Here is a 19,696-nt window from a genome sequence, read left to right on the forward strand (position 1 = left end):
GGTATCCCAGCGCCCCCCTTTTGTAAAAATGTTCGTCAGCGCCCCCTGACGTCCTCTGAACGCCCCCTGGGGGGCAGTACCGCCCACGTTGAGAACCGCTAATCTAGGGAGTCAGCCGAGCCTAACAAGGCTGGAACAGCCTGCAGGCCACAGACATCTATGCCGCGCATCGAGGCCTGGATCAGCTTGCAAGCCACGCCAGCACCACTTCTCTCGGGCTCAAAACAGCCCGCAGAGCTGCCGCCGTTCACCTAACAAGGCTTGAACAGCCTGCAGGCCACCGCAGTCATTGTCTCGCTTAACAAAGCTTCGAACAGCTTGCAGGCCGGCAGCCGCAGAGCCTAACAAGGCCTGATCAGCCTGCAGGCCATGGCCATCACCGCCCGCCTAACAAAGTTTGATATGATCTTGCAGGCCGGCCGCCGTCACACCTAACAAGGTTCGGTCATCTTGCAGTCCGCAGCTATCAAAGCCCGCCTAACAAAGCTTCGCTATAAGCTTGCAGGCCGGCTGCCGTTGCGCCTATGAGGTTCGATCAGCCTGCAGGTCTCGGCTTCTCTGCCTTGCCTAACAAAGTTCGATATGAGCTTGCAGGCCCGGCTGTCGTGCGCCTAACAAGGTTCAAACAAGCTTGCAGGTCACTGCATGGCCTCAGCCCTGCACTCTCTTTTGGAGGGAAGACCTACCTGAGCTTCGTTCGAGCCGATCATTCAAGCTCGCTGTGATTCTCAGCACGCACGTCTTCCGCCGGTGTCTGAGCGCCAAAATCTCAGTCCAATAAAATTGTCTAACTGCTGTTTCTCTCTCTCTGTGAGTCTCTACAGATTGAAATGTAATTCAAACATAAGGTAAATTAGTTCAAACTATTTTTTATTGAATTTCAGGATGAAAATAAGTACATGTTTGCAGAAGACTGTGGGATACGTTTACATTAACATTGAGAGTACACACGATTTACAATAATTCACAAGTTTTGTGCATAACAAATGAATACAGAGGCAGCAGCTGCAAGAAACAGATGGCTGCATTTTTATTGTGTTGTGGATTTTTATTCCCTATCATCAGCTTTATGAGGGCTGTTCATAATTATGGGGAGAAACACCTGGTTCGAAGCAGCTGAACATCTGTTTCTAGATTAGAATTTAGCCAAAGGGAGGTGTTAGCTTGCGTTGATAGATAAAGGTAAATACAGTCCTTATAATAAAAGCTATGCAAATTTAAGGGTTGCAATCTTGAACTTAATGGACTAATGGGGAAAAGAAGTCAGCTCAGAACTTTGATCTGTCATCATGGTAGACAAAGAGGTAAAACTCCTCAGTAATTTTGAGAAGTCTTGACAGGTTTGACGTCAGACTTGAGGTCAAAGTGTTCCAGATAAGAAGCAGGAATTTCAACATGACGACGCCCACATTGTTAGCAGTACCTCTTACGAATATTACTTTACACGTTACCTTTCTTAGCAAGCACCTGGTTGCTCCCTTTTTGCCAGTGGAAAATCTGACTTTGGAAGGCGATCCAGTTGATTTACCACACAACAAAAATTCCAGAATACATTTAAAACAACAACAAAAAAACATAATTGTAGCTGTAATTAGAAGCTACGATTACAAACACAAAATTCTCCTATTCTACAAGTTTACATATTCTGTAAAGAAAAGTATCCATAACCCATAACAACCCTTACTGATATACAATATTCCCAATATAATATGAAATTTTCTTTACATTTATAATACATGAACATGTGACGCTACAACATGGCGTCACATTGTTGTAGCGTGTTAAGCTGAGTAGCCCATAAACTACTCGGCTTAATAGTATAAACAATAACATAGTGCAAACATAATACAATAAATGGGATTTATTATTTTGTGGGGAAATAAAAAAAAAGAATTCCCCTTTTACTTAAAAACCAAACTAGGGGAAAAAAATACAAGATTTGATATATTAGGTGAGAAAACATCCCTCTCTCTATTTAGGTTTTAAAGTCATTTCTCTTAGAATTTTTAAAATTTAAAGTGTAATGATAAAAAAAACACAATATTAAAAGTACACATAATACAGCAAAAATATTATATTTAATAAAGAAAGACTCTTTATGTGATATTAGGTAAAATAATGACCAAGTGAAAACTCGACACACCAACTTTTTTTAATGAGTCATGGGGAAGCAGTTAAGTGTAACTGAAAAACTTTCCCATAACAACTCACTTTGTAATGCGCTCTAACAACAGTCCTTAAAAGATCCAACATGTAAAGTCCATTTTTTGGCTTTTTTTTTTCTTGGATTTCATTGGCTCTCCATTCAGTTAATCAAACCAATGCCTTTTATCTGATTGAAACCTTTCAATCAGATATTGTGATTTGTATTGTGATTGTGCTTATTCGACTCACTAACCAGATGTTCAGGATATATATCGTGTCTTAAACCAGCCTGCAGTTAAAGTGTGACCAATGAGGAACAACTCTCATTGGTCAATAGCTGTTCTTCCATCCAGTAGTCATGCAAATATTAAGCAATTTTTTAAAATGTTCCCAAAAAGAAAAACAAATGAAAGTGAGAATTAGCCATATTTCCACCTACCGGTTTGAAGAGAATCAACTAGGCTTCGCAGAATGTCATTCTGCCAGATGTTCATGTTACTCATGTCTGCAGGAAGTAGAGTGTACAAACTAGGGTTGGAGTACCCCCCCAATTTTAAGTTTTCAGAGTTTCAAGGCCCTGGTAAGGCACAGACGGGAAATTTGCTACATCAGAGCTTATTCAGCAAATATGTTTGTTTCTCCCCTTTCGTGGATTAAATTACAGTATTGTGTATTTTCCAGGCACTTAGTGCCATTTTATAACTATGTTATTTGTAACATTTGTAACTAGGTTATATTCAGTTAAAAAATGCTAAATATCAGATATGACTTGAAAATTTTACTTTGATATTTAATGCCTTCAAATTGGACCTTTGTCCCTTTAAAAATTGTCTCTACCCCCCCAAGACGACGATATGTGAAGGGTAAAACGCGCTAAATTTACCTCGTTATGTGCGCGAGGTGAAGGAGCGTAAGGCACGCTGAAGTGTATGAGAAAACATCATCGGCGCGCCGCCCTCTCTGGTGCTGCGCCCCTATGCGTTGCATGCGCTGCATACCCACTTTTTGCGCCACTGACGATACTTTAAGTAAAGCCAAAGGATTTTACTTTGGAGTCTGTAGGGACGTAGTTAAGAGACGACTTGTTACGAAACTGTAACAAACAATGGAAGTTTCACAGAAACCAGTGAAGGTGCATCTGATATTTCTGTGCAGGCATTAGTACAGAACTGACTACAAACCAGATACCTGCAACCACACACAGCCTAACAGATGCTTATACATAAAAGGCCTGAACTTATACGTGAGAGAGAAACTAAATATTTGTAGTCTCTCTGACTGAAGTCAAGTCTGAACAAACTCAGAACATTACTGTCGGGGTTCCAAAATGCCCTGCAGGGCAAACATGCTGGCTGTTCAGTCAGCTTTGAACTGTGTATTCTGGATCTGAAAAAGAAGAAAAAACATATTATGCATGACACAATTCATAAAAATGTTATTTCTGTAGAGTTCCTGTTGATGCAAACCAACCCATGATCGGCTAAATGTTTGAAATAAAGCTTAAATAACTATTATTTGTTAAAAGAAAAAAAAAGATTCTTAAAGTTGCTCACGAGAAACAAACTTGACTACTTTGGAATCATTTCAATAAATCATTAAACATATTTATTGCGTTAGACATGTACTCAATATTAATGTTCCAATAATTTTATTGAGCTCCAGCCCAGAACCGTACTGAACATTCGGAGATGTAGGCAACAGGAATGCTTTATCTGCTAGATAAGCAAGGTTGGTGGCTGACCTTAGAAAATGCTGCCCAAAGATTTAGATTTTTTGTTTTTGAAAGTGTGTTTTGCAAACATTGTACTTTATATTTTATTTTATGTATTTATTTCATAGGGACAAGTATAAGCAATTAAATTATACTAAGAATTGTTATTTATAACCATGGTTAATTTGCACACCATGTTAAACAGTTGTAGTTCACTGACAACCTGCTAGCTAATGCTTAAACATTTGGATAAATGCGGGTAACCATAGCAACCAGTGAACTTTCAAAGGTTGGCCACACAAATAATCTCTCTCTCTCTGTGTCATTATATATCCATCCATCCATCCATCCATCCATCCATCCATCCATCCATCCATCCATCCATCCATCCATCCATCCATCCATTTTCTGGCGCTTATCCGGGGTCGGGTCGTGGGGGCAGCAGCTTCAGAAGGGAGGCCCAGACTTCCCTCTCCCCAGCCACTTCTTCCAGCTCCTCCGGGGGAATCCCAAGGCGTTCCCAGACCAGCCGAGAGACATAGTCCCTCCAGCGTGTCCTGGGTCTTCCCCGAGGTCTCCTCCAGGTGGGACGTGCCCGGAACACCTCACCAGGGAGGCGTCCAGGAGGCATCCTGACCAGATGCCTGAGCCACCTCAACTGGCTCCTCTCGACGTGGAGGAGCAGTGGCTCTACTCTGAGTCCCTCCCAGATTACCGAGCTTCTCACCCTATCTCTAAGGGAGAGCCCAGCCACCCTGCGGAGGAAGCCCATTTCGGCCGCTTGTACCCGTGATCTCGTTCTTTCGGTCATGACCCAAAGCTCATGACCATAGATGAGGGTGGGAACGTAGATCGACCGGTAAATCGAGAGCTTCGCTTTTTGGCTCAGCTCTCTCTTCACCACAACGGACCGGTACAGCGCCCGCTTCACAGAAGACGCTGCCCCAATCCACCTGTCGATCTCCCGCTCCCTTCTTCCCTCATTCGTGAACAAGATCACCAGATACTTAAACTCCTCCACTTGAGGCAGGACGACCCCCCTGACCCGGAGAAGGCACTCTACCCTTTTCCGGCTCAAGACCATGGCCTCGGATTTGGAGGCACTGAGCCTTATCCCGGCCGCTTCACACTCTGCTCCAGTGAGAGCTGCAGATCACGTTCCGATGAAGCCAACAGGACCACATCCATCCGCAAAAAGCAGAGATGCGATCCTAAGGCCACCAAAATGGATCCCCTCAACACCTCGGCTGCGCCTAGAAATTCTGTCCATAAAAGTAATGAACAGAATCGGTGACAAAGGGCAGCCTTGGCGGAGTCCAACTCTCACCGGAAACAAGCCCGACTTACTGCCAGCAATGCGGACCAGACTTTGACACCGGTCATACAGGAACCTGACAGCCCGTATCAAAGGGCCCGGTACCCCATACTCCCGGAGTACCCCCCACAAGGTCCCCCGAGAGACACGGTCGAACGCCTTCTCCAAGTCCACAAAACATATGTAGACTGGTTGGGCGAACTCCCATGCACCCTCCTGGACCCTACTGAGGGTGTAGAGCTGGTCCAGTGTTCCACGACCAGGACGAAAACCACACTGCTCTTTCTGAATCCGAGGTTCGACTATCCGACGGACCCTCCTCTCAAGGACCCCTGAATAGACCTTACCAGGGAGGCCTAAGAGTGTGACCCCCCTGTAATTGGAGCACACCCTCCGGTCCCCCTTTGTAAACAGGGGGACCACCTCCCCAGTCTGCCAATGCAGGGGAATTGCCCCCGATGTCCATGCGATATTGCAGAGTCGCGTGAGCCAACACAACCCTACAACATCCAGAGCCTTAAGGACTCCGGGCGGATCTCATCCACCCCCGGGGCACTGCCACCGAGGAGCTTTTTGACCACCTCGGCGACCTCGTCCCCAGAGATTGGAGAGCCCAACCCAGAGTCCCCATGCTCAGCTTCCTCAACAGAAGGCATGTTGGTGGGATTGAGGAGGTCTTCGAAGTATTCCGCCCACCGGCCCACAACGTCCCGAGTTGAGGTCAGCAGCACACCATCCCCACTATAAACAGTGTTGGTGCTACACTGCTTCCCGCTCCTGAGACGCCGGATGGTGGACCAGAATCGCCTTGAAGCCGTACGGAAGTCTGTCTCCATGGCCTCTCCAAACTCCTCCCACGCCCGAGTTTTGTGTCTCAGCGACAACCCAAGCCGCATGCTGTTTCGCCTGCCGATACCCATCAGCTGCTTCTGGAGTCCCACAGGCCAAAAAGGCCCGGTAGGACTCCTTCTTCAGCTTGACAGCATCCCTCACCGAAGGTGTCCACCAACGGGTTCGAGGGTTGCCACCGCGACAGGCACCAACAACCTTGCGGCCGCAGCTCTGATAGGCCACCTCGGCAATGGAGGTATGGAACATGGTCCACTCAGACTCAATGTCTCCCACCTCCCCCGGAACATGTTCCAAGTTCTGCCGGAGATGAGAGTTGAAGCTCCGTCTCACAGGGGACTCCACCAGACGTTCCCAGCAGACCCTCACTACACGTTTGGACCTGCCAAGTCTGACCGGCTTCGTCACCAGGTAGTGGTCAGAGGACAGCGCCGCACCTCTCTTCACCCGAGTGTCCAAGACATACGGCCGCAAATCCGATGAGACGATGACAAAGTCAATCATCGAACTGCGGCCTAGGGCGTCCTGGTGCCAAGTGCACATATGGGACGCCCTTATGCCTGAACATGGTGTTCGTGATGGACAATCCGTGACAAGCACAGAAGTCCAACAACAGAACACCACTTGGGTTCAGATCGGGGGGGCCGTTCCTCCCAACCACGCCTCTCTAGGTCTCACTCTCATTGCCCACGTGAGCACTGAAGTCCCCCAGTGGAACAAGGGAGTCCCCAGGAGGGGCACTCTCCAGTACCCCCTCTAAGGACTCCAAGAAGGGTGGGTAATCTGAACTGCCGTTTGGCCCATAAGCACAAACAACAGTGCTTATGTTGTTTGTGCTTATGGGCCAAACAACATAACAAACAACAAGTGCGGGTGGGGGGACGTAGGCCTCCCTCCGCCTACGTCCCCCCACCCGTAGGCGGAGGGAGGCTACCCTCTCGTTCACCGGGGTGAACCCCAACGTACAGGCGCCCAAATGGGGGGCAACAAGACCATGGCCTCTCCAGCCCGGCGCCTCTCACCGTGGGCAACTCCAGAGTGGAAGTACGTCCAGCCCCTCCCAAGGAGACTGGTTCCAGAACCAGAGCCATGTGTCGAGGTGAGGCCGACTATTTGTAGCCGGAACCTCTCAGCCTCACACACTAGCTCCGGTTCCTTCCCCACCAGAGAGGTGACGTTCCACGTCCCAAGAGCCAGCTTCTGCAGCCAAGGATCAGACCGCCAGGGTCCCCTCCCTCGGCTGCCGCCCGTAGCACAATGCACCCGACCCCTTTGGCCCCTCGGACAGGTGGTATATATATATATATATATATATATATATATATATATAATATAGATTCTGTAGAGTTTCTGTTCATGCAAACCAACCCATGATCAGCTAATTGTTTGAAATAAACAAATTAGCTGGCCAAAGGAGGAGATAAAGACCACAGATGTTAAGACTCAGAAGTCACTAACCATGCATGGAGGGTTCCACCCCAAATCCAGCACCCTGAGACTGTACACGAGCCGTAAGGAAGGAGGCAGAGGACTGGTGAGTATGAGAGCCACTGTCCAGGATGAAACATCCAAGATCCATAAATACATCAAGGACAAAGCCTCAACAGACGATGTGCTCAGCGAATGTCTCAGACAATGGGGAATGGAGGACAAGGTGCCATCATGGGAGGACAAGCCCCTACATGGGAGGTACCACCGACAAATAACTGAAGTGGCTGATATCAAGAAATCCTACCAATGGTTGCAAAAAGCTGGACTCAAGGACAGCACAGAGGTTCTCATCCTGGCTGCAGACCCAAGGTGTAGGTTGTGCAAGGAGGCCCCTGAGACAGTCCAGCACATAATAGCAGGGTGCAAGATGCTGGCAGGTAAAGCGTACATGGAACGACATAACCAAGTGGCGGGCATAGTGTACAGGAACATCTGTGCAGAATATGGACTGGAAGCCCTGAGATCAAATTGGGGAACATCCCCAAAGGTGGTGGAGAATGACCGAGCTAAGATCCTGTGGGACTTCCAGATCCAGACGGACAAGATGGTGATGGCAAACCAACCGGACATTGTGGTGGTGGATAAAGAACAGAGGAAAGCCGTTGTGGTGGATGTAGCAATACCAAGTGATTACAACATCAGGAAAAAGGAGCAGGAGAAACTGGAGAAATACCAGGGCCTCAGGGAGGAACTGGAAAAGACCTGGAAGGTGAAGACCACAGTGGTGCCTGTGGTCATCGGGGCCCTCGGGGCAGTCATCCCCAAATTGGAGCAGTGGCTAAAACAGATCCCAGGAACAACATCAGACATCTCAGTCCAGAAATATGCAGTTCTAGGTACAGCCAAGACACTGGAGGAACCCTCAGAGAGAGAGAGAGAGAACCCACGGAGGGTGAGAAGGGAATTATATATATATATATATATATATATATATATATATATATATATATATATATATATATATAAAAGGACAAAGCCTATATAGTGTATAGTGAAAAGTGTCCACACTTCTCATGATTTAACCAGTGGTCTACATCCAGGTTTTCAAGCTGTGAATCAGTTTTCTTCTCATTCATACCTGTAGCAGACCAGCTGGCAGCAGCATGCAGGAAGCTGTCCATCTGCAGGACACACTTCAGTGTCTCCATCATGTGCTCCTGGCGCAGAGTGTGAAGTCTGCTGTGACTCAGAGACATGCTGCTGTCCACCTGACTCATGCTGGCCTTCAGAGCCACAGTAGCACACTGGAGGACACTCATCCCTGAGAGCAAATTACCTGTTAGATGACTAATGTCGATTACGTTCTGGAGCCGAAATCTTTCTTCTTTTTTTTTACAAGAAACACATGCCCAATCAGACAATTCTTAAGTTCTCTGTGTGAAGTTCCCAAGCTCTTCTCTCACCAATGAGTCGTTTAGTGAAGGCATTACTGATATATTTGCCGCGTTTTTAATAACAGTAAATATCAAAGGTGACATCAGGCACAACCTCTTATGCGGTTTTTCTCAACGTTGGTCCTCACGCCCCCCTCTCCTGCACATTTTAGGTATTTCCCTTCTGGGTGATTAACAGGCTTCTGCAGTACCTGATGTTCATGCAATCATGTGAATCAGCTGTTCTGGAATAGAGGCACATCTAAAACATGCAGAGCAGGGGGGCCTGAGGACTGGAGTTGAGTAACACTGCTCTATTGCTATGCAGGCGATGCTCTGCTAAACTTAACAGAGCATTGCCTTCATAGCATTAGAAGTTTAGCACCAGATTAGCCAAATTCAAATGTTTCTAGTGGTTTTCTAAATATAGATGTCTTCAGCTGCTTTTTAAAGTTGTAATAGTGTTTTCTTCTTATTTGATCTAATATTCAAAATAGCTAAGCAGACCAGGACTTACCAGAGTTATCAGTGGCTTCCACATCAATATACAGCCCATCCATCATTCCTTGTTTCAAAACCTGGAAGGGAGGAAGAAAGGAAGGAAGAATAGAAGGAAAAAAGGAAGGAAAGAAATTCTGTGGTGAAGAATGAAAAAAAGAAAGGTGCTCTTCTTTGAAGACAATGCTCATTAGTAGCTGCATTTCCATTGACCATAAAACTGTTCAAATTGGAATTAGGAAAATACATTTGCTCAGTTGAAATACGACAATTTTGGAAAAATTCACGTTTTCTGCTTAACCCTTGTGTGTGTGAGGACTGAGTCAAACATAGAGGACTGTGGCAAATGATACAAGTTATAGTAATACAGTTTGTGAAACACTGCGTCTCTTCCAGATTCTTTGTGTGAAGAATCTGGAAGTTTGGATGATCGACATCCAAAGCAATGAAGGAGATGTGACCATTTATTACTGGTCCAGACTGAACATCATTTCCCTGAGCGGAATATCGACAAAGTTTTACGCATATTTGTAATGGAAACACAGCTACAGTTTCTACTCATTATAATACTGTCATCACCTGATACTGGAGGTGATGAAAATAATAATAAAAAACAAAATGCACACAAATCATCTGACCTCTAACACTCTGATGTAGCCATTCTCAGCACTCAGGTGCAGGCAGGACTTCCCCAGGTTGTTGGTCTGGTTCACGTTTGCCCCCAGTCGGATCAAATCCGCCACCATCAGGTGCTGGTTGTGCTTTGCCGCATAGAGGATGGCAGTCTGTGGGTACAAAGTGTGATCAAAATTTTACATCATTGTGAAATCTGTGACACTTTGCAGACTCAAGCTGCACAAGTGTGCAAAATACAGTGTTGTAAATATATATATTACCCTCTTATGTATTTAATCTGGTTTTGCTATTTGTCTCACTTAAATGATTCAGATCATCAAACAAAATGTGATATCAAAGATCACCTGAGTAGATACAAAAGAGTCATTATTTCTTCATATAACTTGAGAAAAAAGTTGTCCAACACAACCAAGTCCTGTATGGAAAAGTTATCAGTTGAGTTAGGCATTTGAAATAAGTTGCTGAGTCATCATTGGTTCTACCAACTGGAGTGAGTCCCTATCATTGCTGTGGGAATTCATTCCACAGTAATGATAGGGATGTTGTGACATGATTAATCATGCCACAACCTCTCATTGGATTTTGACTATTCCACATCAACACCTTCTTGTCAGTCCACAAAATATGGTTCCAAAAGTCTAGACCAGGGGTGCCCAAACTTGTTGAGAGCAAGATCTACTTTTTCTCTGATCAGCCGCCTGAGATCTACCTCATGACACAGACATAAAAATTGCAAATTAAACTATTGACTTATATTATATGCAAATAAACATCAATTATAGCAGAAATAATAAAGTGACAGAAAACCTAATCCAGTTTCTTCCTCAGTGACATTCTGACACTGGGAGCAGCTTACTGGTTTCTCAGTCAGAAGCTGGTTGCAAACCTGAGGCCAGCAGGTGTCGGTCAGTCATGGTGGATCTGAAATTTGGTTTGATGACCTCAATATGAGAAACTACAGACTGACAGGAAGAACCAAAGAGCCCAATAAAGGTAAAGGCAAATCTTATGAAATCGGAATATAATTAATTTAAATTCACATAATTATCGTGGTAGAATTTGTTAAAACTTAGAAATATATTTGTCCTATTTGATGTTGCGACGTATGCTCACAAAGAACTAGGTAATTAGTCAATAAACGTTTCTGAACGTTTATTAAACGTTCATAAACTACAGCGGGTGTGATGAGCCACAACAAAGGTAAAACAATCCGAAAAGACGATCAACTCAAAACCACTCCTACCTTTTCTCTCTCTCTTTCTCTCTTTCTGTCTTTCTGTCGTTTAAGCACACCCGTTGCCGTGGCAACCGCCTGCACCCCGCAAGCTGAGCAAAGATTACATTAAAAACATAACATTCAGCCCGTTACGATATCAGGTTTCTAGGCTTGATATTTATTTCTCGATTATTAATTAGCCTCTCATGAACACAGCGGTGGTTGAGTAGCTAATTTAAACTCCTGCTCTGCTCGTCAGTCGGCCTTTTCTTCTTTTTGTTAATGGAACCGAATTAATGAAGTTACAAACGTTTTGGATCTTAGTGAATATTTTTGATCAAGCTGTCAGAAGAGGAAGTGCTGATCTCAGCGTCCTGGCGGCGTTCAGTTTGTCACCTGCCGAGATCGACTCAAAACCTTTCCACGATCGACGTATTGGGCACCCCTGGTCTAGGGGATCTTAAAAATAACTGATCACGGTTCCACAATTTAGCTTTATTGTGGTTCACAGTTCAAAAGGTTTAGAAGTCACACATCCATAACTAGTCAACACAGCCGCAACTAATCCGCATCATCAGCTACTGTACAAAAGAAGCCTGTTGCCAGTCCTTCAGTGCCTGAGGGTTAGCCATTCATGGTACTCTGTGCCCCTCAGTGTTTGCTCCTCCTGAGTCTCTCTGAATTTTCTGAGTGTTACACTCAACCCAACTTTGTGATCCCCTTGCACACAAGTGGTGCTCTGGATGTTACCCTTTGTGCCTCCTGATTCTACCCTTCGGCAACAAACCAGTGTTCACAAGCCTGTGCTGCTACCTGTCTGCCCTCCAATGAAAACAACCACCTATCAGTCATCACCTTTCTGTCTCATTGGATTTCCTGACAACAGTTCCAGCTCCACCTGGATCCAACACTCCCTAATGGAACCAAGCCCCAGCACCAGCCTTACTCTGACCCAATGGATCAATCTCCACCTCACAAGTAAGATCATCATCTCGATAACCTGTCAAGCTGTGCTCACCTCTCATCTCTATCCTCAGTGCTCTAGATTCCCCAGCTGTTCCAGTCCGGGGACAAAGAAAACATTTTCATTTCTTTTTGTGCAATAAACTTTATTTTACTGACTTCTCTGTCTCCTGCATGTGTTCTGCATTTTGGTCAAATGATTGGCAACAAACATGACAAAGTTGCTTGTTTTCAAGCAACTTACTTACTTACTTACTTACTTACTTACTTACTTACCTTGTGACGTCAGACAGGTTCTTCTCAAGTGATTTATTGATTATCCAGATTGGTTTGGGCAGCTTGTCTTCCATCAATAAATAAAATCACCCTTTCAAAACAGTTTTTTTTTCTGAGATTATTGCTTACTGATATTGACATTTTTTTATGAACAGAACATGTGTGACAAAAAAAATCTACAAGGAGGCAAATAATTTTTCAGTGTACCAAGATAGGGTGTGAACAGTGAGTTGTCAGACAATGCTTTTCACTCCATCTCTCAACGGCTTTGCCCTGTTTAGTTTTGGTGGAAAAAATAGTGTTGCTTTCAGGCTGCAAAACTTCAACAGTTAAATGTTGGTGTAATAAGTGTGTGTACGGTACCATTCCATCAGAGTCTTTGAGGTCCAGGCTGTTGATTGCAGACATTCTTTTGGCGATGGCATACACCTGTGCTCTCTTTCCCAGACACACCACTTTATGCAGAAGTCTGGAGGAAGAAACAGACAGATTGGGAAAACAGATGCATTAAACAGATGAAGAAGTTACTAATCTTAAACACGGATAGAATACATTGTATGCTAGAATTACGAAAAAGGCCGCCGTCAGGATGAGTCGAGTGCTGCCTGGGGTTGAATTATTTCATTTCTACCTTCCTGCCAACATGACAAGATGTTGATCTGAAGTCAGAAATAAAACTGAACCTCAGTCTGACTTGACTACAGTTTTCTACACTTTTTGAACTCTGGTGCTCAGTTATCACAGAAAGATGACAACGCTGTCAAAGGCATCTATTCATAGAAGATGTAAATAAGGACGAAGCCTTACTAGTGTTACAGAAAAATTTAAAGAAATTATGGAAAACAGAGACATTTTGGATGTAAATGCAAAAGGGCATAAAAAACTGCCTGAGTCAGTTTAAGCTGTAATTGCAGGAAAATTGAGTTCTGCCAAGTTTTGATACAGAAGATTCAGATTCCTCACCATTGATTCAATACTAAAGTATTCCAATACTGATATTGCGATATACCGTCAGAAGCGACGTGTTTTTTTTCCACTTCATGACTCATTCTTTGATGATTGCTCTTGACTGACATGAACCCAGAAATAAACACTACCGTTTGCAGCCATGAAGAGAGCAAATTGTGGGCTGTGAGCCAGAGCTGGAGGAACGAGTTCACAGAAAATGGATGCTTGAAGATTGCGCTGTCAGGAGGACTTAAACTGGAAATAACTATAAATGACTTTGCATGTGGCCCTTTCATGTTGTTTTTGTTACCGCTTCATTAGCCTGTTAAAAACCAGCCACTGGTTCACTGTTTGCTATGTTCAGACTCTCTGGATCCTCAACTATCTGAGAAACTATTGGATGGAGGGGTAGACCCTGTTGAAGTTTTAAATGATTTGACCCAGTCATTATCTATTGGCTGTAATGTATGTAATGCGCCAGCTTGATGAAACTTACCGGAAATTGTGGGCCTTACATCTTTGCCAGCAACAAAATATCTTAAACATTCCTCTTTCTCCGACTTTAACTGCTCATCATTTGAAAGCGTGGCGAACATCAACTGAAAGGCTTTGTTCGTTCTTCCACTGCCATTTCCAAACTACAACCAGGCAGACTACAGATGTAAAACAGCACAGAAAATTGACTTGAGTTGTTTGCAACTCCTCCTGTTTGCCGATTAGTCCGGTTGAAACTCAACCTGATAAATCGAGCTGAATGGGAGAAATCCCAGATGAAGAGAATAAGAACTTAGCAGAACTATGTATTTGTTGGTCTCTAAATAAATAGAAAGTCCACTGGGGGAGCTTTTCTTTGTTGTGAGAATGTATTTTTACTTTCGGTGTCTAAAGTCTAGAGTCTGTACATAGGAAACAGTGTTTTGTAATGTTGAGTGGTGCTGCTGCCAGTCTTGCCCAGGATTCTCTTGCAAGAGATTTTTAATCTCAGATTTTCTAAATTTTTTTGCTTGATGAAACTTATATTCCAGAGCAATTTATAGTCTCAAGATATTTGGAGGACTATAAATTAGTCCTCAAGCTCTCAGTTTCACAATCAGCCAGGAGGAACATAACATCAGCGTAAGAAGTGAGCTTAAGACAGCTCTCCTTCCAGACAGTAACAGTGGACACCATGCTTACGTCCTGCCGTGCTCATCGGTGGTCAGCAGCTCAGCATCAGAGGTCGTCCTCAGCCAGCTCTCCTCTTTCTGCAGCTGTGTCCAGAAGAAGGCAGAAGTGTTCAGATCCCAGTTGTTCTTTGGCTCGAACCAGCCCTCCTCTCTGTCATCATAGCTTTGTGTATCAGTGACACCGGGGGGCTGGAGGCCGGAGAACATGTAGTCGGGTCGGGTCCAGGCCACGTCGTGTTCCGAGGCGCTGGGAGAGTAGGCCATATAGGATTCTGGGCTGGGAATGATTTCATCATATTCGTCACCGGAATTTACATCTACAGGGGAAAGCACAGGGGTAGCATGAAGTTTATCTTCCAGATCCGATTTTAGCGAGTTGAACTATACGTGTTCAGTGAGGGTTACCGGTTAGAGACAGTTCTGGAGAGGTAGTGAAGTCAGAAGGAAGGGACTTTGGGGTTGGGGAGCAGAGAGTGCAGCCAGATCTCAGGTCCTCTTCCAACACCTCGATGATGATTGCCAGTTCCTCCAGGCTTTTCACAGGGTGTTGTCCCTAAAAGTAAAAGGAATGCCAAACTCAGCAATCCAAAAATCTCACACCCATGGAGATGAGTAACCCGCTGTTTTATTTTCCTACACACACCCTAGTAGCTTTGTTTCTTGCGCGACTTCTGGCACGTTTCCTGTTTCCTGTTGAACAGAGAGGCAAACATCATCGGCAGATCAAGCAATGACAGTTTTTTTTTTATAAACATTTGGCAATCTGACAAAAACATCGCAGCTTCACATGTCTGTCTTGTCATAGACCACAGTTTACTCAGTTTTCTTATCCAAGAAATATTACTGGAACAGCTTTGGCCTTTTGGACAGAATACAAAGTAATGACATCAGTTCACTCACCAGAGCCTTTTTTTGAGCCTCTTTCCTACATTCACACATGCAGGTTAGGGAGAAAAGTGAAGAAAAAAAAAAAGTTTCATCAATGCACAATATGTTTAAAATGTTACTTCTACATGCACCATAGCAAATGACTGCACTTCAAGAATCACCAATTTAACTACATAAATAAACGGAATAGCATGAAAATGTTTATTATTTTTGGTCACTCTTCTCATAAAGACATGCTGAACGAGGTCAAGACTGCATCTCTGTACTTGTTAGGGTGTTCATGAAGACACCTGGACCGACTCACTGATATCGTAGGAGTGTCTTTAGAACTTGTGAAATGTTGGGCACAGAACAGTGAGTCAGCAGGAACAGAGGGAGGTTTTTCTCTTTTAACCACATCGGTGTTAAAGTTAGGAGATAAAGATTTTTATCTCACTGCATTTAATGCATCTCCAGAAGTAAATGTAAAACGGCAACTGGATATGCTTTTAAAAGAGATCACTGATGAAGCGGAAGAGAACGTGCTCACTAATTCAATTATTTTTCAAACAAAAAGAAGAAAGGATTTACGTTAAAGTCATTGGGGTCCATGTCTTTGGGCACTCGTCTGTTTTTCAGTAGATCCCTAACCGGCATTCTGACACGAACTCCGAGGTAAACCCGCTCACCCCCAGAGACGGGACATCTTGTACCTTGATGGAAAACAGAAAACAAAAAGCCTGTTGGACAGGATCGAGACTGGTTCTCAATTCCAACTAATTACTGAGTGAAAGAGTGAAAGCATAGTTGATGTTAGATCATTTTGTTTGTTTTTTTGGCTCTGATCCACACACCTGGGATGGATACGTTTACCTAAAAGGCACAGCTGAAAACAAATATGATTGTTATCACAGAGGGTTTTACTCAGAAGTTAAAACTTCAAGGTTGGAAAAATGAACAAAAAGCTTCTCAACAAGTCAGAACGCACAGAGGGAACGTTTGGTGTGTGAGCAGCCCTGAACTCACATGACTGACTTAACCTACTGATGGCACTTTGAACATTGACAGTTCATATCTCATTAAAGCTTTTGCACACATTACTGCGCATTGCCCATTATAACACATAACCTAGTGAAGTACTGATTTAAATGAAGTACTGATTTAAATCAGTACTTCACCAGGAAGTAAAAGCTATGTGGGAGTTTGGAGATGATTGTTTCACTGATCCTGCGGTTGGTTGACAAACCTGTTGGTGTTCAGAGGTGGAATCTGTCCGCTTTAGAAAAGGCTACGTCTAAACCCTGATAGATGTTTTGAAATGCAAATGACATTATCTGTCAGCAGTGACGTCAGTAACGCGTTACTGACGTCGGACCACTTTTTTCAGTAACGAGTAATCTAACGCGTTGCTATTTCAAATCCAGTAGTCAGACTACAGTTACTCTACGAAATCACTTTGCGTTACTATTTTCTTTTGTCATTTCATTTTATTTCCTCTACGCGTCTTTTGGAGCGACCGCCGTTTCAGTGTCAGCAGCACAGAAATGGAGGGAGATGCGCATTTCGTTGCTGGAAAAACAGAAACTATTTTGAGTTTCTGTCTCCAAGTCCGGTTATTATAAGCAGCTTTGGGCTTGTTTTGTTTCTAAAGTCGCCTGCAAATTTAATGAGTTGCGCTTTTTGGGGCTCGTTTTTGAACGTGAAGTTACTCATTTGGGCTTGGAAATAAGCAGAGACACATAATAAGGCCCAGACTCTCCGTGACCATCATTTCCCGGATGATCCGTCCCGTCATGTCTGTGTTAATATCAAGTTAATATACTATTATCTCTGAATGACGTCAAGCTTTGCGTTGCACACCAAAAAACTGCAAACATCGAGACTAATATGTACGGAAGAAGATAAGGGTCACTGGAAAAAAAAAACAAACACAATTCTGACTTTTTTCTCAGAATTCTGAAATTAAAGTCAGAACTGTTTAATTTTTTTCCCAGTGGCCCTAATCCTCTTTGGTAAATATGAACAGTGCAATAAACGTGAAAACAGTCATGAATGAACGTGTCCGTAAAGTTGCGCAACTAAACGCCATTATAGTAATTAATATTAAGATAAGTGTCACAAATCTGTGCAGAATGATATCTGAGTTGTGGAGCCGCAGTAGCAGCGCTGTGCGCTGCGCTCTGACAACAAACGCACAACCTGGAGGCTGCTGGGACAGGGGGGATGGGGGCGGGGAGGGGGGGGGGATGAGGGCAGGGCGGTGGGGGATGGGGCAGGGAGGGGGGGGCAAGGTGGTGGGGAGGATGGGGCCTTTCAAATCCTTCTTAGAGTTTTCCAGACAATAGTGGAACACACAAATCACAAACTTTTTTGTACTGTTGTAACCATTAAATAATCTCCCCTTCAGTTCAATCTTAAAGGTGGAGAACCATAGTTTATGTTACGATTATAAAATAACTTGCACTTAAGTTTTGGTAAAGCTCAATGTAATTTTCACAGGTGGCAGAGCGTTGTTGTTAGCAGCTGCTGAAAGTAACTAAAAAGTTACTTTTAATGTAACTTAGTTACTTTCCAAATCAAGTAGTCAGTAATTTAATTAAGTTATTTTTTCAAGGAGTTATCAGTAATCCGACTAAAGTTACTTTTTCAAAGTAATTATGCCATCACTGTCTGACAGTCAGACAGTCAAACAAAAGCAACTTTATGTTTTATGTCATACTTAATTTCTCATTTCAGATATTTTAAAATATAAATTTGACTAGTTGTAATTTGATCTGAGATATCCTGGATTGTAATTACAAAAGTGTGATCTTTCAAACGGCCAATCTGGTGACATCATTTGAGAAATATCAAAGGCATTTCGATCCATCAAAATGTTATTGAGGACATATTGAATTGTTTTTCTGACCAATCAGAATTTGAATGCAGATATCTTAAATTCTTGACAGTCAAATCATAGTTGTTTTTAGCCAAAACAAATTTTAAGACACCTGGAAAGTAATTACAGATAGTCATATGAAACTAATTTTATGTAAGGGCCTGCCATACTCCACACATGCCACAGCATGAGAAACAATTTTATTAACATATTCAACAACTGGAAATACTTGAACTGAATTGAAATGACGTATTGTTTACGCCATTCCTTAGTAAAAGTTACGGAATGAACTTTGTGGTCAAACGACACCCGTTCCCTACCTTTGTTCCATTTGCAGCCAGTCACACTGGGGACAGGAGGGCCTGGCACGGCGGGCGGCTCGTCCAGCGGAGGGTCCAGCCCGGCTCCTGGAGCCTTCCTGTTGTACGGTCCTTTCATCTCCTGGATCTACTGGGGAACACAAGGTTCTTGTAAGCAAAGACTAACTAGAGGTTTTCTTCTATTTTATATGGAGCCAAAGATGTGTCCAGAAACAAAAACTTACTAAAAGCAGCCTGTGTCCCCTGTGACCTGCTGCTGCGTCCCCAGGAGGAGCTGACGGTCTGAGAGGAGCCGCTGCTGTTCACACAAACAGCCGCCTGTCCTGTTCTGATCTGCTCCGTAACTTTGTGTTCCACTGAGGAGAAGGATTGCTATCAGGAAGACCAGCCTCTCAGATTTAACAGCAGCAGAGCGGTGCCGGAGGGCGGGCTCACATACCGATCACGTTAACTGTTAGGGAAGAGCTGCAACACAGGTGATGTTGGAAACACACTTCTTACTGGAGATGGTTGCAAATCCTGTTTACCAAGTTCAGATCCAAGGTCCCAAATAAAGGAAACAGGCCTGTGAACAACAATGTAAAATTCACAACAATCCATAGAAATGTGCCAAAAATATATTGTCTGTGCATTAAAGGCTTCCACCTGTATGTTGGCATTAACCCCCTCCTGATCTATATGAGGTACAAACACAAACCATTTCACTTCCAGCATTGAATAAATTGTTTTCAAGCAGCAAACAGGAAACTAACACATTATTATCCATGAGTCATGTTCTGTTTGATCAGTGACTTGAACAATCATTTTAATGCTTCAACAAGCTCCTCTGGGCTAGAAAGGTTCTCAGTGATTATGCTTCAAATCAAAAATCTAATCAAATTTTATTTGTATTTCACATTTCAGCAACAAGGCAGTTCAAAGTGCACAAAAAAACAAAGTCATAGAAGACACAGTCAGTAATTGAGACATTACATTTTGCTGTCATTGCACATCAGATTGATTAATGTTTAATTGATTTTATTTCGAAGGCAACTCTACACAGGT

The 19,696-nt window shown here is 43.7% G+C and overlaps 1 protein-coding gene across 4 annotated transcripts; it reads right to left on the reverse strand.

Annotated features, from left to right (window-relative positions):
* Positions 1 to 853: 853 nt before the first annotated feature.
* On the reverse strand, positions 854 to 19,045 carry LOC103474299 (uncharacterized). 4 transcript variants are annotated; one of them, XM_008425142.3, is made up of 12 exons: positions 18,877 to 19,044; positions 18,653 to 18,782; positions 16,046 to 16,167; positions 15,488 to 15,512; positions 15,231 to 15,277; positions 14,993 to 15,140; positions 14,598 to 14,904; positions 12,837 to 12,942; positions 10,021 to 10,167; positions 9,402 to 9,462; positions 8,590 to 8,772; positions 854 to 3,531 (listed from the first exon to the last, which is right to left on the reverse strand). In XM_008425142.3, exons 2-12 carry the CDS (start codon positions 18,768 to 18,770, stop codon positions 3,506 to 3,508), a joined length of 1,290 nt encoding a protein of 429 aa, XP_008423364.1. In that variant the 5' UTR covers positions 18,771 to 18,782; positions 18,877 to 19,044; the 3' UTR covers positions 854 to 3,505. The 4 variants fall into 4 exon arrangements, with proteins under 4 accessions (XP_008423364.1, XP_081470485.1, XP_081470484.1 ...); XM_081614359.1 differs by having other exon boundaries at positions 854 to 8,772; positions 18,653 to 18,779; positions 18,877 to 19,045; XM_081614358.1 differs by having other exon boundaries at positions 854 to 8,772; positions 18,877 to 19,045.
* Between the last annotated feature and the right edge of the window lie 651 nt (positions 19,046 to 19,696).

This window comes from Poecilia reticulata, chromosome 13, assembly GCF_904066995.2.
Source record: "Poecilia reticulata chromosome 13, P_reticulata-male-v2, whole genome shotgun sequence".
Classification (NCBI taxonomy): Eukaryota; Metazoa; Chordata; class Actinopteri; order Cyprinodontiformes; family Poeciliidae; genus Poecilia; species Poecilia reticulata.

Coding starts and splice junctions, on each gene's coding strand:
- LOC103474299 (XM_081614359.1), bottom strand. CDS start 18,770: ATGAAAGGACCGTACAACAGGAAGGCTCCAGGAGCCGGGCTGGACCCT. Junction 12,943..14,597: donor ACCGATGAGCACGGCAGGAC/GTAAGCATGGTG, acceptor TTCTTCCTCCAG/ACTTCTGCATAAAGTGGTGT. Junction 9,463..10,020: donor GCTACATCAGAGTGTTAGAG/GTCAGATGATTT, acceptor CCTCCCTTCCAG/GTTTTGAAACAAGGAATGAT.